The following is a 16,262-nucleotide window of genomic DNA, read 5'->3' as shown; positions in this document are numbered from 1 at the left end:
TTTTGCAGGAGACGCATACTAATCCAGCAGACGAGATAGATTGGGGTTTATGGTGGGAGGGTTCATGTACCCTTAGTCATGGCACCAACCTTAGTGCAGGGGTAGCAGTTCTGTTCAGAAAAGATGCCAATGTAAAGGTTCTATCTTCTACTGAGGTGGTGAAGGGCAGGCTTTTGATAGTCAGGGCAGAAATAGAGGGCTCTGTGTTCTGCTTTGCTAACATTTATGCCCCAAATCGAGGAACAGAAAGAGTGGGTTTTTTCGCCCTGCTGGAAAGTGAGGTGGGGAATTACCAGCATGATCATTTCATCTTTCACGGGGATTTTAATTGCACCCTGGACTTTACTATAGACAGGACAATTGAAGAACCCCACCCACAGTCATCCCAGAGCCTTAGCGGTGTCATCGCATACCTGGATCTGTTGGACACATGGAGGGTAAAACATCCGCAATCCAGACAATACACATGGGTGAGGGTCCGCAATAACAGGGTGAGTGCAGCTAGACTAGATAGGATTTACATTTCCAAAAGTCTCAGCTCTAGATTAATCCAAAGTCACATAAATCCAGTTGGCTTTACTGACCATCACTATGTCAGCGTAGATTTGGTCATTTCGCCAGGTGAAAGGGTGCGGTCCTACTGGTCTTTTAACAGTAGACTTCTGCAGGACCATACTTTCTGCAAAAGCTTTGAGAGTTTTTGGCAGCAGTGGAAATCTAGGAAAGCAGATTTTGTTTCTTTGAAGCTGTGGTGGGAAGTTGGTAACGCCCAAATTGTGTGTTTTGCCAGCAGTATACCTCCCACTCGACTGCTAGGATAAAGCAGCAATTCAGGTGCTTGAAGCCAGTATTACGAACATTGAAGAGGGGTGACATAGGGTTTTGGATCCCACCACGGGTCATCTGCTGCAGGAGAAGAGATTGGAGTTGAGCTCCCTCCTGCAGGAGAGAGTGAAGGGAGCTCTTGTCAGGTCTCGCTTCCTCCAGCTAAAGGATATGGATGCCCCAAGCTCTTTCTTTTTTAATCTGGAGAGATCGGTGGCACAGAGGAAGCAGATGACCTGCCTTAAGCTTCCTGGAGGCAGAGTGGCCACCAGTCCGGGTGAGATGAGGACCCATGCGATGGACTTCTACGCTGACCTCTTTGGGGCAGAACAGTGCAGCATGGAGTGCCGTGAGGAGCTCCTGGAGGGGCTTCCTCAGCTCATCCCAGGAGAGAAAGCTGCTTTGGACTCTGAGCTGACTCTGGACGAGTTGACAGGCGCTGTCAATCAGATGGCATCAGGACGGGCACCAGGGATTGATGGTCTCTCCACTGACTTTTACAAGCGGTTCTGGAATACCCTTGGACATGATTTACATGGGGTTTTATTGGAGTGTTTCAGAACAGGATCGCTTCCTGTCTCGTGTCAGCGAGCTGTGCTTTCCCTGCTTCCCGAGAAAGGAGACCTGGCCTTACTTAAGAACTGGAGGCCGGTTGCTCTCCTTTGCACGGACTATAAGGTGCTTTTCAGAGCCCTATCCAACAGACTTAAGGACATCCTGGGAATACTTGTACATACAGACCAAAGTTATTGTGTACCTGATAGGAAAATTATGGACAACATTTTCCTTATTCGAGATATTATTGATGTGTGTAGATCCCATAATGTAGATTTTGGTATTGTTTCTTTGGACCAGGAGAAGGCTTTTGATAGGGTGGATCACTCTTATTTATTTTCTGCACTTAAGGCTTTTGGTATAGGTGATGGTTTTCTGGCCTGGATTGGTTTATTGTATAGTGGTGCTCAATGTATGGTAAGGATGGGGGCAGGGCTGAGTCGGCCAATCCCTGATCAGCGAGGGATAAGACAGGGTTGTCCTATCTCCGGTCAACTATATAGCCTAGCTATTGAGCCCTTGAGGGTTGAGGGTTTTCAAAACAAGAACTGGGAGGGAGTTAAGGAGAAAGTGTGCGCTCGGTTGTCTAAATGGAAATGGTTGCTACCCCAGCTGTCGTATAGGGGAAGAGTTCTGGTGGCCAATAACCTGGTCGCCTCGACTCTTTGGTATAGGCTGATTGCTCTGACGCCACCGAGAGGCCTGATGGAGGACGTTCAGCGAGTCATCCTGGACTTTTTCTGGTCTTGCCGGCACTGGGTCCGGGCAGCAGCAATCTACCTGCCTGTGGCTGAAGGGGGGCAGGGACTGATTAACATCCAGGCAAAAATTGCCTCTTTTAGACTTCAGACTGCACAAAGGCTGCTGTATAATTGCGGCCCAAGCTGGTTTGACGTAGCTCAATTGCTGCTGAAGAGAGCTGGGCGATTGGGCTACAATAAACAGCTTTTCCTTCTACAGCTTGAGGATGTGGACTTAACTGGACTGACACCTTTCTATAGCTCGGTATTGCAGGCATGGCAGATTTGTAATGTTGCACGTGCCACAAATGAGACTCCGGGCATGTGGTTGTTTGAGGAGCCTTTGTTTTATAATGACCTCATAAGGACTCAAACACTGCAATCTGCCAGCCTGCGAGCCTGTCTAATGCCGCTTTCACACCAAAAAGAACCAAGAGCCAGTTCCGGGCTGGTGCTAGGGCCAGTTCCAAACTGGTTCCAGCCTTACCCCAGTTAAGAACCGGTTGGTTTCACACCGGCCAGAGCCAGCCATGGAGCCGGCGTGAGCAACGTCATGACGTCACTGCAAACGTCTCCGCTAGTGAGCTTGGACAGAAGCATACGGCCGACATCTTTCTTTATTCTGGGTGGAAATAGTAACATAGTTACGCCATTAAATGCGTTTATGGAAACATTTTTAGCGAGAAATGTGCATTTTACTTTCATAATGTTCGCTCGGTGAATGTGAAGGATGTTTGGTTTGATAGTTATGACGAAGAGGGAACGCTCCGTTCACTTGCATGGCCATGGACTCATCTGGCTGCGTTGGCGCGTTGAACCACCACACAATGATCAAGCGTCAGGTTAGGCGCGCAGAAGAACCCTCGCGCCAGTTTCAAACACAACAACAACAATTTCGTCTTCGATTCAATCCGTGTATGGTTCGTTCTTTGAATATTCCGATTTAAAACAAAATCAGAAAAAACTAAAAAGAACCATACACGGATTCACGTCCATTGTTTACTTCGGTGTTTTAAAAAATGCCGGTCTTCGTTGGTCTTCCTGTTTCTGAAGGTACGGATAACTCCGCCCCCTGCCCCTGGCGTAAAAGCGGTTCTAGTTCCAGCTCTAAAGCGGGGCCAGAGTTGAACCGATTTTTAGGGGCCGGAGCCGGTTCTTTGGCGGTGTGAAACCAAAGCCCTGGCCCTAGCTCCGAACTGGCCCAGAACCGGCCCCGATTTTGCGGCGGTGTGAAAGGGGCATAAGAGAGGCTAGCTGCACCAAGCTGGGCCATCTGATGAAGATGACGGCAACATCTGTGGACGCCTTGAAAGAGAGAAGTAACATCACCTCCATCAGGTTGATCAGCAGAGTGGTGGAGGAAGTCTGTGCTGCCCTGCAACAACCTCTGAGAGAATTTGCAAAAAAACGCACTTTGTGTGGGAGAGTACAGTTTCCCCGCTCTGTATATCACCCCAGTTGTGGGGGAGTGGCAGGAGGGAGGAGGTCAGCTGCTGTCTCTCACAACCCCACGCCTGGAGACTTTTCAGGCTGCAGGGAAGAAGGATTTGTACCAAATCTGCTCCAAGGTTCTGAACCTGCGCTCTTTGGCAGGCTTGCAGGAGTCGAGGTGGACAGATTTTTTTGGTCCAGACGTTTCCCCGAAAGGCAGCTGGCGGTCTCTGTACAAGCTGCCCGTTGAAAAACGGACAGCAGACCTCCAGTGGAGGATTGTACATGGAGCAATAGCTACAAACAGATACAGAGCGCACCTGGATCCAGAGCAGGGGGAGGAGTGTATTTTCTGCTCTCAGATTGAGACCCTGGTGCATTTATTCGTTCAGTGTCCTCGGCTGACAGTATGGTTTGAGCTTTTAAAAAAGTGGTTTCAGGGTCTAGGGGATTTTTCTTTTGATTTGGTTATTTTTGACCCAAAGTACTGTGCTCATCTGGTTCTGCCAAGTTGGCCATCTGGCTAACACGCAGGAACCGGGTTCAGAGTATCGGTAGTGTGGAGCCGGTGCTGGTTCTGAAGGGCCTGCTGAAGGCCCGACTGAGGGTGGAACATGCCTATTATCAAATGATGGACGATATGTTGGAGGGGTTTTATGCTCTGTGGGGGGTGAAGGAGAGCTGAATGTAAGCTTCTGATTAGGGAAACACGTTTTCTGTTTGTTGTATTTTAGGGATGTTTCTGTTTTGTTTTTGTTGTTTTTTTGGCATTGCTGAAGTGATGATGTGACAGTTATCTGTTTTCTCCTTGCAGTTGTGCAATAAAGGGATTTTGAAAACCAAACCTCCCCTCTCTTCTCCCTTTCTCTTATCTCCTCTTCTCCTCCCCTCTCTTCTCCGCTTTCCTATCATATCCTATCCTCTCCTCGACTCTCCTTCTCTCCTCTCCCCTCCCCTCCCCTCCCCTTTACCCCTTCCATCTCCTCTCCTCCCCTCCTCTCTCCTCTCCCCCCCTCTCCTCTCCTCCCCTCCCCTTCTCTCCTCACCTCACCTCTCCTCTCCTCCCCTCCTCTCTCTTCTCCTCTTCTCTTCTCTCCTCCCCCCCTCCCCTCTCCCCTCCTCCCCTCCCCTGCCCGCCCCTTTCTCCTCCCCTCCCCTCCTTCCCTCACCTCTCCCCTCCTCCCCTCCCCTGCCTGCCCCTTTCTCCGCCCTTCCCCTCCTCCCCTCCTCTCCTCCACCCCTCTCCTCCTCTCCTCTCCTCAGAGTGTGGTCCAGGGTTCTATCGCTCCCTGCTCCAGGCGGGAGGCTGCAGTAAGTGTCCTCCCCACAGTTGGGCCAGGGAGTCCGGGGCCCGGGTCTGCAGCTGCGAGCCTGCATACTACAAGAACCCTGCGGACCCCGCCAACATGGCGTGCACACGTGAGTCCCAGGGAGGGCCTTTAGCAACAGGCGTTGTATGTTTTAATATTCAGTATGTATGATCTTGTTCTGATATGTTGCATGTGCACATTGGGGCAGGTTGTGTTGCTGTTTCTCATTGTGTTCTTCTATCATCATGCAACATATCCTGTTCTTTCTCCGCCATCTTCTCCTTTCATTGTCCTCTTCTCCTCTCTTCTCCTCCCTTTTCTTATTTTCTCCTCGTCTCCTCAGTATATATATATCTATAATGTCAGCTAAGAGATGCTCTTTCTTGCTTTCTTTCTTTATTTGGTGTGTGTGTGTGTGTGTGTGTGTGTGTGTGTGTGTGTGTGTGTGTGTGTGTGTGTGTGTGTGTGTGTGTGTGTGGTTGTGTGTGTGTGTGTGGTTGTGTGTGTGTGTGTGTGTGGTTGAGTTTGTGTGTGTGCGTGCGTGCGTGTTTGTGTGTGTGTCGGTGTGTATGTGTGTGTGTGTGTGTGTGTGTGTGTGTATGTGGTTCCCCCCTCAGGCCCCCCTTCCGCTCCCCGTAACGCCATCTCAAACGTCAACGAGACCAGTGTCTTTCTGGAGTGGTCCGTTCCAGTGGAGACTGGCGGCAGGAAGGACGTGCGCTACAACATCCTGTGCCGCCGGGTGCTGCCGGAGGGGCGGGGCTTAGAGGAGTGTGGCGCAAGCGTGCGCTTCCTACCTCGGCGCGTGGGCGTGGCCAACACCTCGGTGATGGTGGCGGACTTGCAGTCCCACACCAACTACAGCTTCCTATTGGACGCTGTCAACGGCGTGTCACTGATGGCCAATGACCATGCCCGGCAGTATGTGACACTCAACGTCACCACGAATCAGGCGGGTAGGTTTGACTCATATCTACTTCTAGCAGCTAGGGGTTAGACTGTACAGATACAGTTCGTCAAGGAGCAGCTAGGGGTTAGACAGTACAGTACAGGTCATCAAGGAGCAGCCAGGGGTTAGACAGTACAGAGAAAGGTCATCAAGGAGCAGCTAGGGGTTAGACAGTACAGTAAAGGGCATCAAGGAGCAGCTAGGGGTTAGACAGTACAGAGACAGGTCACCAAGGAGCAGCTAGGGGTTAGACAGTACAGAGACAGGTCATCAAGGAGCAGCTAGGGGTTAGACAGTACAGTACAGTTCATCAAGGAACAGCTAGGGGTTAGACAGTACAGAGACAGGTCATCAAGGAGCAGCTAGGGGTTAGACAGTACAGAAACAGGTCATTAAGGAGCAGGTAGGGGTTAGACAGTACAGAGACAGGTCATTAAGGAGCAGCTAGGGGTTAGGCAGTACAGTACAGGTCATCAAGGAGCAGCTAGGGGTTAGACAGTACAGTACAGTTCATCAAGGAGCAGCTAGGGGTTAGACAGTACAGGTCATCAAGGAGCAGCTAGGGGTTAGACCGTACAGGTCATCAAGGGGCAGCTAGGGGTTATACAGTACAGATAAATGTCTTCAAGGAGAAGCTAGGGGTTAGACAGTACAGAGACAGGTCATTAAGGAGCAGGTAGGGGTTAGACAGTACAGAGACAGGTCATTAAGGAGCAGCTAGGGGTTAGACAGTACAGTACAGGTCATCAAGGAGCAGCTAGGGGTTAGACAGTACAGTACAGGTCATCAAGGAGCAGCTAGGGGTTAGGCAGTACAGTACAGGTCATCAAGGAGCAGCTAGGGGTTAGACAGTACAGGTCATCAAGGAGCAGCTAGGGGTTAGACAGTACAGGTCATCAAGGAGCAGCTAGGGGTTATACAGTACAGATAAAGGTCTTCAAGGAGAAGCTAGGGGTTATGCCGTCTGGCTCTTGGATTTCAAACAAGGAACCTTACTCCATCACATCACCACTGTTCTATCCTGCCACCTTTCAATAATGCTCTTATAAAATATACCTATTTTAGAGTAGGCCTACTCTAAAATAGGCCTATTTTAGAGTTGGCCTATTTTAAGTAGTCTATTTGTTTTAAGATGTTTTTACATCGAAGAGAAATATTGATTGCTTGGATATTTTATCAAAGATGCAGGCTTTATTTATTCATGTGTTGTGTGAACATTGTTTGAATCATTGGCCGACATGTTAATAAAAAATGAATAAATACCAATTATGTCTTCCCCTCATCTTCTGCCTAGAGGCAAGAGGATGAGATGAGAGGAGGAGAGGGATCCAGGAGACGAGAGAGGAGAGGAGGGGAAGAGAGGTGTGAGGAGGAGGAGGGAAGGAAGGGAGGAGAGGTGAGAGGAGAGGAGGGAGGGAGGAGGAGGAAGGATAAGAAAGAAAGGATTTGAGCACGTGGGTTCTGTCAGAAGAACAGATGGCTCCTTCACAAAAATGTGTGTGTGTCCGGGCGTGGGCGTGTGCATGTGTGTGTTTGTGTGTGTGTGTGTGTGTGTGTGTGTGTGTGTGTGTGTGCATGTGCGCGTGTGCGTGTGTTTGTGTCAGTTTGTGCCTGTTTGTGTGAGTGTGTGTTTGTGTGCATCTGCGTGCCTGTGTCTAACTGTCTGTCTACGAGTGTCTCTATTAAACCTCCCGTCCACCAGATGACTGCTAGGCACCTAAAAGAGATTAGGATTACATTAGATTAGACGGGGGGAGACCAGAGCACCTCTATACCAAACGCGTTCAGTTTCTAACACCATCAGTCAGTTGAACTCCCATCCTGTAGATATAGGATGTCTTTGCTGTTATGTGAGGCAGTTGATTATAGATGTACTATTTGGCACGTAGTAACATCCAAACGTAGATTTTTTAGTGAGATGTGACATCAAATCATGAAACAATAAAAATCCTATCTGAATTAACACATTTTAAATGAATTTATTTCAACCGCTGTGATCTATAAATGGGTTTTAATATTCAGATGAGAAATGTTTTGACTCTAAGATTATAAATATTTCATGCAGACATCACTTAGCCTTGTACTTTGGTTTACTCTGAGCATTTCAATGACACAAAAAGCATCTGTAACTCCCTGTTGGAAGAAGTGTTTTTTTCATCGGATATAAATCTAATGTTTAAAAAATCTCTTTCATATTCAGTTATGCAATGACATAATAGGTGCCCCAATTCTGTTTCAAACATACCATATACTGAATCATATATAATTGATTATTCATAATATTTAAACAGAAAGGGGGAGAAGGAGAATGAAAATTAAGCCTGTAAAACAGAAATATAGGCCTATAAATTACCAGCCGTTAAATTACCTTTCACTTAAATGTTGAAAGTATCTGGCAGCACAATGTCTGATTCCTGCCAAAAACCAGCAGGAATAATTATAGCATACTTACCAGAAATATAGCCAGAATTAATAATGGTGTGTGTGTGTGTGTGTGTGTGTGTGTGTGTGTGTGTGTGTGTGTGTGTGTGTGTGTGTGTGTGTGTGTGTGTGTGTGTGTGTGTGTGTGTGTGTGTGTGTGTGTGTGTGTGTGTGTGTAAAACGAGCGCTCACGCTTGCTGCTTGTGACAGATAAATGAAGTGGTGGAGCAGTTGGCGTGCAAAGGGGGTGAGAGCGAGTGGTGGGGATGAGGAAAGAGAGAGGGACAAAGAGGGATGGAGATGAGTAAAGAGAGGGAGACAGAGAGGGGTAGAGATGAGGAGAGAGGGTTAGAGATGAGAACATAGAGGGGAGGAGAGAGAGGGGTAGTGATGAGGAGAGAGAGGGAGACAGAGAGGGTTAGAGATGAGAACAGAGAGGGGAGGAGAGAGAGGGGAAGAGATGAGGAGAGAGAGGGGTAGAGATGAGGAGAGAGAGGGGTAGAGATGAGGAGAGAGGGGTAGAGATGAGGAGAGAGAGGGAGACAGAGAGGGTTAGAAATGAGAACAGAGGGGAAGAGATGAGGAGAGAGAGGGGTAGAGATGAGGAGAGAGAGGGGTAGAGATGAGGAGAGAGAGGGAGACAGAGAGGGTTACAGATGAGAACAGAGAGGGGAAGAGATGAGGAGAGAGAGGGGTAGAGATGAGGAGAGAGGGAGACAGAGAGGGTTAGAGATGAGAACAGAGAGGGGTAGTGATGAGGAGAGAGAGGGGTAGAGATGAGAAGAGAGAGGGTGGGAGATGAGGAGTGAGAGGGTGGGAGATGAGGAGAGAGGGTGGGAGATAAGGAGAGAGGGGTGGAGATGAGGAGAGAGAGGGGTAGAGATTAGGAGGGAGAGGGGGAGAGATTAAGGAGAAGGGTAGAGATCAGGAGAGATGAGGAGGGAGAGGGCTGGAGATGAGGGGAGAGAGGGGACAGAGAGGGGAAAGTGTGAGGCAGGAAAGGTCTCATGATCACGGTCCATCTGATGAAGAAGCAGAACATCATGGCTGCAGGAAGAGGGGGGGAGAGGAGAAAGACCTTTTCCTACACAGCAGAACCAGTATAAGACACATAACGCAGTGTGTGTGTGTGTGTGTGTGTGTGTTCGAGAGAGTCATTAGGAAGTGTAAACAAAACAGAAATCTGACAGCTTCAGTGAGAGACAGATTTTTTTGCGAGTTAGCTTTTTTAATCTATACATTTTACCAATTACCTTTCATGACTGCTCTTGTGTTAAAGGGGACATATATCACCAGGTGTGAGTGTAATTAGCCATTAAAAGCCGTTTTGAAAATGTGCAGCTTCTGACATCACAGGTGGGCGTGTCCAACTAGATGTGTGCTGGATAGATGAGCAACGTTTGCTACGGTGCACTGGGTAGGCTGGTAAACTGAGCTTTCCATCACACATCTAGGTGGACACCCATGGTTCAGGTTGTGGTTCTTTATCATAAGCCCTATATCTGGATCATTAACCTATGCCGTCGCTCTCTAGCCCCACTCTCCTCGGAATGCTCCTGGTGGACCGCGGTCCCTCTGGTGGTCCGCTTGGTATTCCAGTGTCTCTGGTTTCAGCCTCTTAAGATGCAGCAGATAACATGGCTGGCAGGCCACCACTTAGGGTACAGTTACCCTCGACCCCACCCCTCCACCCCTCATCGATCACCTGCAACGCTCCACTGATCTACTCAATCTCACTCACTCAAACACACACACACACACACACAGGGCCGTTGCACCAAATCCTGGGCCCCTATACTATAGGTACTGATGGACCCCCCTGCGCTAAGTTGTTGACGGGGGGAGGGGGGGGTATTGAGCGATTGTTGACGGGGGGAGGGGGGGGAAGACGTGGCCGATAAGTAATTTTTCTTTTTTTTTTCTTTTTTTTCATGGGCCCCCCCTCTGCCTTGGGCCCCCCCACAACTGTCCCCCTTGTCCCCGCAGTCCGTCGGCCCTGCACACACACACACACACACACACACACACACACACACACACACACACACACACACACACACACACACACACACACACACACACACACACACACACACGTACACACACACACACACACTTACATATTCGTACACAACATACACTCATGCACTAATGTATACAAACACACATGCTCATGCATGCAAATACACACACACAAGGACACACGCACACACACACACTATCATGGTTGCACCCCAGGGGGCATTTTGCACTCTTAAAAGCTCTTCATTTGAAAGCAGTGTTGCTGCAGTTCCAGTTTCACTTTGGTACACCATGAAGATATACTTTAAAACAAATGCTGTGAAAAAAACATTGAAACATAATTGTATCCACTGCCTGTTAAAGCATGGATTTATGGTAAAGTGTGAAAATGAATGGATTAGACCTCATTTTGATGATGTGGTTATCTAAAGGTTGAGGTGTTTGACTATCAACCTAAAGATTATTGATCAAACCCTGATGTCTGCAGGATAGGAACATACGTTCGCTCCCCAAGCATTCACTGGGGCATTGAACTACAGGCAGATGTTAGATTGTTTTATAGCAATGCTACTTCTTCCAAATGAAGAAGCTGCCGAAGAAATGGAAACCTTAAGGATTTAGACAGAATGGTTTGGAGCGCTATGTTGCGTTACTGAGCTGGTCCCAGGATTCAACCACCATTTTAACATCTGCTCGCGCAGGCCAGACATATTTAGATGCATGATGAATTAAAGGAGCCTTTCAGCTGTTGAGACATGAATCTGTATTGAAAGTGGGTCATCTATGTAGTTCAATAGTAAGGAAAATTAGTACATTTCTACTTTGGTGCCTTCTTGACCAAAAAACGCAGGAAGTGACTTTCTGGCGCTTGTGGATTGAAGATGACAATTCCAACAATGCCAATCAGCGTTCACTCCCTGAGGGACGTAACATAACAGCCAATCAGCGTTCACTCCCTGCAGTCCAGAGTGAATCATAGCAGGAGGAGAAAGTGATTGTTGCCGTTTTATGTAATATTATATAATTTATAATGCTATCTATATCATATAATATATAATATCACGGCCAAAATCTGCGTCGGGTTCTCGGATGTCTCTGGTACTTCCTCAACAACAAGACTTGTAGTGGGGGTTATCTCGGCCAGATTTCCGCTCGGGTACCCGATGGGTGACAATTTGGATGAAACCGGTGAAAAATAATGTACTGTGTAAGATAAGAGTGCGGGTCGGGTCAGACGCCTGCACAGCGCGGGACGATTGCTGCTTTTGCGATTGCGAGCGAGTCTTCCCCGGTGCTGGATATGTTATTCACGAGCAGAGGAGTCAACTAAAACCGTCCACAGTGGATGATGGGCTTTGCACAGCAATCTAAAGCACAACGCCAACACCAGATAATGTATTTCCCAGGCGTTCCAGCTGATATGTCTAATTTCCCTTCAGGTGCGGGTCGGGCGTCGGTATCAATTTATAGCGGATTAATAATTTGCATGTGCGGATTTGCAAAATAAGACCCTTGTATTTATTTTCGGCCATGTTTGAGAAGGAATTGGGGGAAGAAACTTTGGCTTTGACTCTGTAGTCCAGATTGAACCGCGACTTCAGATTGATGGGGAAGGACCAGAGATGTCGGAGAACCCGACGCAGTCGTTTATTCATCAAAGCTGCAAACTTGTCGCTTTTTCGGCGACAATCGCCGTTTTCTTGGTCAATTTGGTCATTCACGTGAATTGTGTAGAACCGGAGAGTTTTGTTTTGGGGAGGGCGGGGGGGGGTCCAGAATTGCGAAAAATTATTGGATCATTCTTATAATTGACATTTCTCTGGGCCAATCGGAATCTCAGCACTTGCTTCAGAATCTTTCTTATAATTGACCATTCTCTGGGCCAATCGGAATCTTGAAGCACACAGCGCCAACTGAGCTCGCCATTGGATGAGACGGTCGCCTGGCTACCGCGCATGCGCATCCGCATCCGCATGCATGCGGCCAAACAACGCAAGAGAGCTTGCGAAACACTCGTCCAGAGGGGTGTTCCACGAACGGAGGTTTAACAAACACTGAGTTAACCCTGAACTCTAGGTTGATTTACCCTGTGCCGACTAACCCAGTTTTCGGTTCCACAGCAGCGGTTATGCATTAGTTCAAATCAACTCAGGGTTGGTTAACACAGGGTTGTGCGCGTCCACGCCAAACCTAAAAAGACGTGATGTATGGATCATGGAAACCCTGATCGAAATGGCGAAACGGGCCGCTTATTTCAAAGAAATGGAACTTCAGGTTCCCCTGGAGAGCTATGACGAGGAGAAGGACATTATCGCAAGAAAAGGGAACGCTAAAGCCTCTGCAACCCGGAGAACCAAAGCCTGGCAGCGGATCTCTGACAGCGTAAATGCGTTAGTTACACGTCAAAAGCATGATCCTTAATATTTGTGCTATGAATATATAAATATCCCAGTTAAGCATTCTTAAAGATCCTACCACATAACCCCTTTCTTCTAAAAAATTATGTACTCCGATGGCTTCCAAGCGGTCAGCGGATCAAGTATAAAAATCAAGTATAAAAAAACATACAAACTGGTAAGCTTTTCCCACCATCGTATTGGTATAAATTTAAATATGCCATTTTTTTAAGCCAATCGTGAAAAGGCTGACAGTCGGCAGACTGGATCTGGCCCTCAAATTGTCTTGACCCCGGTGGAGGAGCTGTTAATAAACATAAATTCATGGCGCCCTGGCATGGAGGGGGTACCTGGAGGTACCTACCTCCTCAGAGAGTCAGGGGCCATACCCCACTGGTTGAATGTAGGTTTTTGTGTTTTCTTGTATTTTATATATTTTTTGCCTTCGAATTAACACATGCAAACCATGTGCTTGCCACAGAGCATACTATTCCAAAAGTTGATTTTTTGGGTAACTGGGTAGAAAACCTAAAAGTGACAATTCATCAACTTCACAGATCAAGATGGATTAGTGCGTGTAACGATCAAACATTCTCCAGTGGATGCAAGTCCACTAGAGACTATAGTATAAAAGAGAGACTATAGTATAAAATAGTCCTCCACTGAGGACTAATTTATACTTTATGTTGTAAGTGCCTCTCGGCATAGTACTCAGACAATATTGCTCTTTGTATGATAGGAGGCCGATACAAATCTTGGATGGGTCATCTGAAAGGACTGAGATGTGCTCAGCATCTCCAACATTATAGCCTAGATAAAACTACCTTTTGCAAAAAACGGAGGGCTACGCAAATAGTCTGGAGTGAACTGAGGCCAGGTCCTCGATTGGTAGTGTTGGCTATGTAAGGCTATTTAAATATATTAAAGATTTGCGTGAGAATCTATAGGCCTATCTCTCCACTCCAGCAAAAAGTCATTTGATATGCCAAGATGTCGAGCCGTGGTCTTATCAATCGCTCCCGGTGGATTATAATTTGCGCTCCGATATCAGCAGTTCTCTCATCAAAAGGGCATGCCATTGTGAACACATGAAATCTGCGGTGAACGCGGGTTTAAATACCCAAAACCGGGTTATGTTTCAAACTTAACCTGCGCAAAACCTGCTCCGACCAGGTTTGATTCAGGGCATATGTTTCTATAGCAACTTACATACCGTGATCCTTTTGTAACGGAAAACCTAGGGTTACAGCAAACCCTGGGTTAACTTACCCGGTTATGTGATAAAACCGGCTTTGTGGAACGCCCCACAGGCTAAGAGTCAAAAAAAAAATTGTGACACTTGTAAATAGAAATACTTTTTATAAGCCTCAAGGATGTTTTGACTTTGATTTTTTATAAAGTATGCTGAGTTTTGTTAAGTCACGCTCAGACTAGTGTAATTTGCATATAACAATCCAAAAAAAATCCCCCCGTGACACTGTCACCTTTTTTCCTCTGAGGAGTTTGCAGGTCTGATTCATACTATCATCCGGAGGCACACAAAGTGATATTATCTATTAAAGTATAGATGTCTATATAATTAACGACTGCGTCTCTGGTACTCATTGCATCTTTAGCGCTCGTGTTATCTACCGGTCACACCGGTAACGTCAAAATCCATACCGTAGCGCAAATTCACACCGGTGTACTCTATACCATAGACCACTAAGTCCCATCGACTGGCACTGATCTGTTATTGGTCTGTAGCGTCAGTGGGTCCCACCCCCTATAGGCGGGTTTGAAATGTAGGAACTAGTGCTTGTAGTTTTTTAGAGCCCCCCCCCCCCCGCTCTTACACTTCCTGCTTTAAATGACGCAAAAATCATAATTTTGTGTCATTTAAAGCAGGAAGTGTTGGAGGTAGATACGGATCTATCCCAACTCACGGGAAAATTAGGGAAAACCATTCAAAAATGTGAAGCTTAATGCAAATGGGTGAAGGGTCCCTTTAACTAAACGCAAAGAGCCCATCGAGGTATACTGAAGCCAGGAGCTGTTAGGCCTGTGTGATATTACAGGGCTGTGTGGTTACAGGGCTGTGGTATTATAGGTATGTGGTGTTACAGTGATGTTACAGGGTGTTGTTACAGGGATGTTATGTTACAGGGCTGTGGTGTTACAGGGCTGTGGTGTTACAGGGTTGTGATGTTACAGGGTGTTGATACAGGGCTGTGGTGTTAGAGGGCTGTGGTGTTACAGGTGTTACAGTGCTGTGGTGTTACAGGTGTTACAGTGCTGTGGTGTTACAGGTGTTGCAGGGCTGTGGTAGTGCAGGTGTTACAGTGCTGTGGTGTTACAGGTGTTGCAGGGCTGTGGTAGTGCAGGTGTTACAGTGCTGTGGTGTTACAGGTGTTGCAGGGCTGTGGTGTTACAGGTGTTCCAGGGCTGTGGTGTTACAGGTGTTCCAGGGCTGTGGTGGTACAGGTGTTACCATGCTGTGGTGTTACAGGTGTTACAGGGCTGTGGTGTTACAGGGCTCTGGTGTAACAGTGATGAACAGGGCTGTAACACCACGTTCTTCCCAGCAGTATGAAGGCTTTTGGTGGGGTGGTGTCGTCTAGGTGTGTCTCCTCGATGACAGGCTCCAGCTGTGAATATATGTGATGAATATATTCATGAATAAAAACACATTATTAAATACGCTTCCCTGCACCGGGGGTTAGGTGATTGGTAGAAGACCGACAGACTGAGGTGATATCAGGGTGATATGCTCGATTATATGGTTGACTTATTACAAAAGCTGTCGTGTAAACTGATTTTATGGCTCGATTGACTTTGTTCCTTACCTATCATTTATTAATAAATAAAATAAAACAAGAAACATTTTATTGAACTCTACAAGTTGTCTTCCATGGTCCTATGTCAACTACTCTCTAACATGAACTGTTGGATGTTACTTTTGCAAAGCAATGAAAGAAAAACTTGGAAACGGTTGAGTGAAAAGTGTGTGTTATTGTAAATAGGGAGTAGATCTGGAGATAGTGTTGCTGTGAATTGCATCATCTTGTTATTATTGGAGGTTTTACTGCTTCATGGAGATATGTCTTAAGGAGGTCCTTATCGTTTTACTGTTTTATTTTCTAAGGATTTACGTGTGTGTGTGTGTGTGTGTGTGTGTGTGTGTGTGTGTGTGTGTGTGTGTGTGTGTGTGTGTGTGTGTGTGTGTGTGTGTGTGTGTGTGTGTGTGTGTGTGTGTGTGTGTGTGTGTGTGTGTGTGTGTGTGTGAGAGAGCAGCCCCTTCCCCGGTCAGCTTGGTGAGGAGGGGGGCCTCCGGGAGGAGCAGCATCACGGTGTCCTGGGCTGAGCCCGACCGGCCCAACGGCATCATCTTGGAGTACGAGACCAAGTACTTTGAAAAGGTACTGCATCCCCCCACCTTACTGCAGTACAATCTAGTACACAGTACTTTGAAAAGGTACTGCATCCTCCCACCTTACTGCAGTACAACCTAGTACACAGTACTTTGAAAAGGTACAGCGTCACACCACATTACTGCAGTATCACCTAGTATACAGTACTTTGAAAAAGGTACTGCATCAGCCAACTATACTGCAGTACTGAATACCTAGTACCA

The 16,262-nt window shown here is 47.2% G+C and overlaps 1 protein-coding gene across 2 annotated transcripts in view; it reads left to right on the top strand.

Moving 5' to 3' along the window:
- Window positions 1-16,262, top strand: part of epha5 (EPH receptor A5) — a 108,242-nt gene that overhangs the window by 60,620 nt on the left and 31,360 nt on the right. For both annotated transcript variants that reach the window (XM_030341500.1, XM_030341501.1), the window contains exons 4-6: window positions 4,815-4,970; window positions 5,479-5,817; window positions 15,923-16,047. In XM_030341500.1, the coding sequence (XP_030197360.1) occupies window positions 4,815-4,970; window positions 5,479-5,817; window positions 15,923-16,047 (620 nt within the window). The remainder of the gene's footprint in view (window positions 1-4,814; window positions 4,971-5,478; window positions 5,818-15,922; window positions 16,048-16,262) is intronic.

Source organism: Gadus morhua, chromosome 19 (assembly GCF_902167405.1).
Source record: "Gadus morhua chromosome 19, gadMor3.0, whole genome shotgun sequence".
Lineage (NCBI taxonomy): Eukaryota > Metazoa > Chordata > Actinopteri > Gadiformes > Gadidae > Gadus > Gadus morhua.
This window is presented reverse-complemented; position numbering and strand designations above follow the sequence as displayed.